Source organism: Penaeus vannamei, chromosome 4 (genome assembly GCF_042767895.1).
Source record: "Penaeus vannamei isolate JL-2024 chromosome 4, ASM4276789v1, whole genome shotgun sequence".
NCBI classification, from domain to species: Eukaryota; Metazoa; Arthropoda; class Malacostraca; order Decapoda; family Penaeidae; genus Penaeus; species Penaeus vannamei.
Window position 1 is genome coordinate 48,569,590 of NC_091552.1, and position 2,500 is coordinate 48,572,089.

The 2,500-nt window shown below is 51.6% G+C and overlaps 1 protein-coding gene across 2 annotated transcripts in view; it reads left to right on the top strand.

Moving 5' to 3' along the window:
* Nucleotides 1-2,148, top strand: part of LOC138861508 (uncharacterized) — a 4,278-nt gene extending 2,130 nt beyond the window's left edge. For both annotated transcript variants that reach the window (XM_070121162.1, XM_070121163.1), the window contains 2 exons: nt 1-83; nt 413-2,148. The exon at nt 1-83 is cut by the window's left edge and continues 5 nt beyond it. In XM_070121162.1, the coding sequence (XP_069977263.1) occupies nt 1-83; nt 413-1,540 (1,211 nt within the window). In that variant the 3' untranslated portion in view covers nt 1,541-2,148. The remainder of the gene's footprint in view (nt 84-412) is intronic.
* The last annotated feature ends 352 nt before the right edge of the window (nt 2,149-2,500 follow it).

Genomic DNA, 2,500 nt, shown 5'->3' on the forward strand with positions numbered 1-2,500 from the left:
TGCCGCCCCTCAGGACATGTTTGCGCAGGCGAGACGACTGCTTGTGGGTGTGCGAGATGGAGGAGGAGGCCATCGACTTCCAGGTGAAGCGTCAATGTTGTGTGATACATATCAATTTAGATATGAACATTTTTCGTGCAGTTTTTCCCTCCTGCATTACACTTGTTAGAAGGTGTAAACGTACTTACTGTTTTGACTCAAATTGAATTGCTTGGCCCTCAGCTGTAAGTTCATATCCGGTTCAGTTTTGGAATCCAGCTTCTTGTCAGAGCAAGCGGCGCTGTTCTTTCGTAGGACCCCTCGTCAAGTAGACTCCAAGTGCCCAGTCCCAAAACCGAGCTTAAAACAATACGTAGGAATAAGTTTGGGTCGCGGAGCTGAGCTCAGAACTCACAGTATGACCACCTCCCAGGTCGTCGAGGGAGCCGACCCCGAGCGAGTGATGGAGGACCTGATGAACCGCGGCTACGCCTCGCACGACGGCCCCCTGTGGCGCGCCAGGCTGGTCCGTGGGGCCGCCGGTGAGGACTGTCCCCTGGAGGAGGTGCGGGCGTCCCTCCCTCACACGAGCCACCTCGTCCTCGGGAACCATCACGGCATCGCCGACGGAACCTCCAACGCCAGGACCTGCAACCTCCTGCTCAGGATCCTCAATGACGTCATCGCCGGTAGGCCTATCGACAACCAGGAGCAGCTGGGCGAGTTCGTAAGCGGCGAAGAGTTTCGGGCAATGGTCAGCGCCAGACTGCGAGAGCTTGAGGAGGACCCCGAGAACCTCCAGCGTTTGGTGGAGGAGAGAATAGGGGTCATGACGAGCGTCCCCCTCCTGCTGCAGTGCTACCCGTCGCTCGAGGGAACAGAAATGAAGACTGAAGTCCTCTTTGAGGAACTGGACGAAGACACGACGCGCAGGTTCTTCCAGAGATGCAAGAAGGAGGGCGTGTCGGTGGGAAGCGCCTTCACAGCGCTCATAAACGGAGCAATGATCGATCTGGCCAAGAAGGCCGGACGCACGGACGACACGTTCACGCTAAACGAGTCGCATGCGTTGGACGTGCGTCGGTTCCTCTCCGGCGACGCTTCGAAGCACCTCGGGAGCCACATCACGACTTTCCCTCACGCCGTCGAGGCCCCAGCAGCGTGGCAGGAATCCTTCTGGGACTACGCACGGACGCTCCACCACAGCCTCCACAAGACGCTGCAAGACCCCACACTAGAAGAATGCCTCTACGAGGTCATGGCCGGCGAGGAGGGCATAGAGGCGATGCTGGCGACGGTCCCTCCGCCTTCGGAGGACTGCATGAGCTCCAACTTGAGGAACCTGGACCCACTCCTTCCCGACGCCCTCGCGGGGGAGCACGTCCAGGTGGCGCGGGTGGCCAGGGGCTCGTCCAACTTCTCCTCGTTCAACTGCCACTTCGTCCACACCTTCCGCGGGAGGTTCTTCTACATGCAGTGCTTCTCGTCGCACATCATCAGCAAGGACACGGCCGAGGCGTTCACGAGGGCCATCTTCGACAACCTTCCGGCGCTCTTGTAGTTCGGGTTCGTGTCGCCAGAGGGCCAGGCCGAGGCGCCGGAGAGGTACAACTGCTGAACTATGACCGTTGTTCAGCTGGAGGAGGAGGAGGAGGAGGATGTTCAGTTGAAGTATGACCGCTGGTCTGTTGTGCAGCTGAAGTATGATTTCGTTGTGCAGTTCAGGTCCGTCCTTCGGGTGAACTTTAATTCCGTTGTGCAGCTGAAGAAGGACCAGCTGAAATCTGATTCCGTTGTTCTGCTAACGAATAGGTGATTTGTGTCTTCTGTAACTGTGGTTTGAAGAAATGTAGTCTAATAAACGCTATCACTTTTTCCTTATTCAATGAGATGTACTTGAAATATTATGTGTGTATGTGTGTGTACAAGGCTTTTTTTCTCCTCACATGTGTGTGTATGTGTCTGTTTTTGAGTGCATGTGTGATGTGAGAGAATGGGTTTACGCATAATATTGATGATTTAAAAATACCAATAATAATTCACCATATTAGAGTACGTGTAATGTCAGTACTCAAGAAATCTAGTACCCACCCTGTTTTCTTGTTTTATGTCAATATTATAAAAAAAAGAAAAAAAAACATTCTGGTATCAATAAACAAACACGAAACTGCAAATAAACTTTATTTTTCCTTCCGAAGTAAATATATATTACATTCCACAAACCACCATGATATTTTGAGTAAAATTTTATCCGTTCTTTAGACAATGGAAAGTCTCAAATAGTTTTCGTTGCCAAGAGAAACAAAATATTTACAAAAATAAATATAGATACACATATTCTTCAGTCACCCCTGAATTCTTCTTTGGCTCCCGTTACATAGAAAACGGAATCCTCCTCCCCGTCCCCCCAGGCTATCTCCCCTCACCCCTTCCTGACCTTGAAAAGTTGTTCTTTTCTCGCTTCAAAACACCAACTTCCCTTCGCTCACTTCATTCTCACTTCACTTGCCGCGTCGTATAT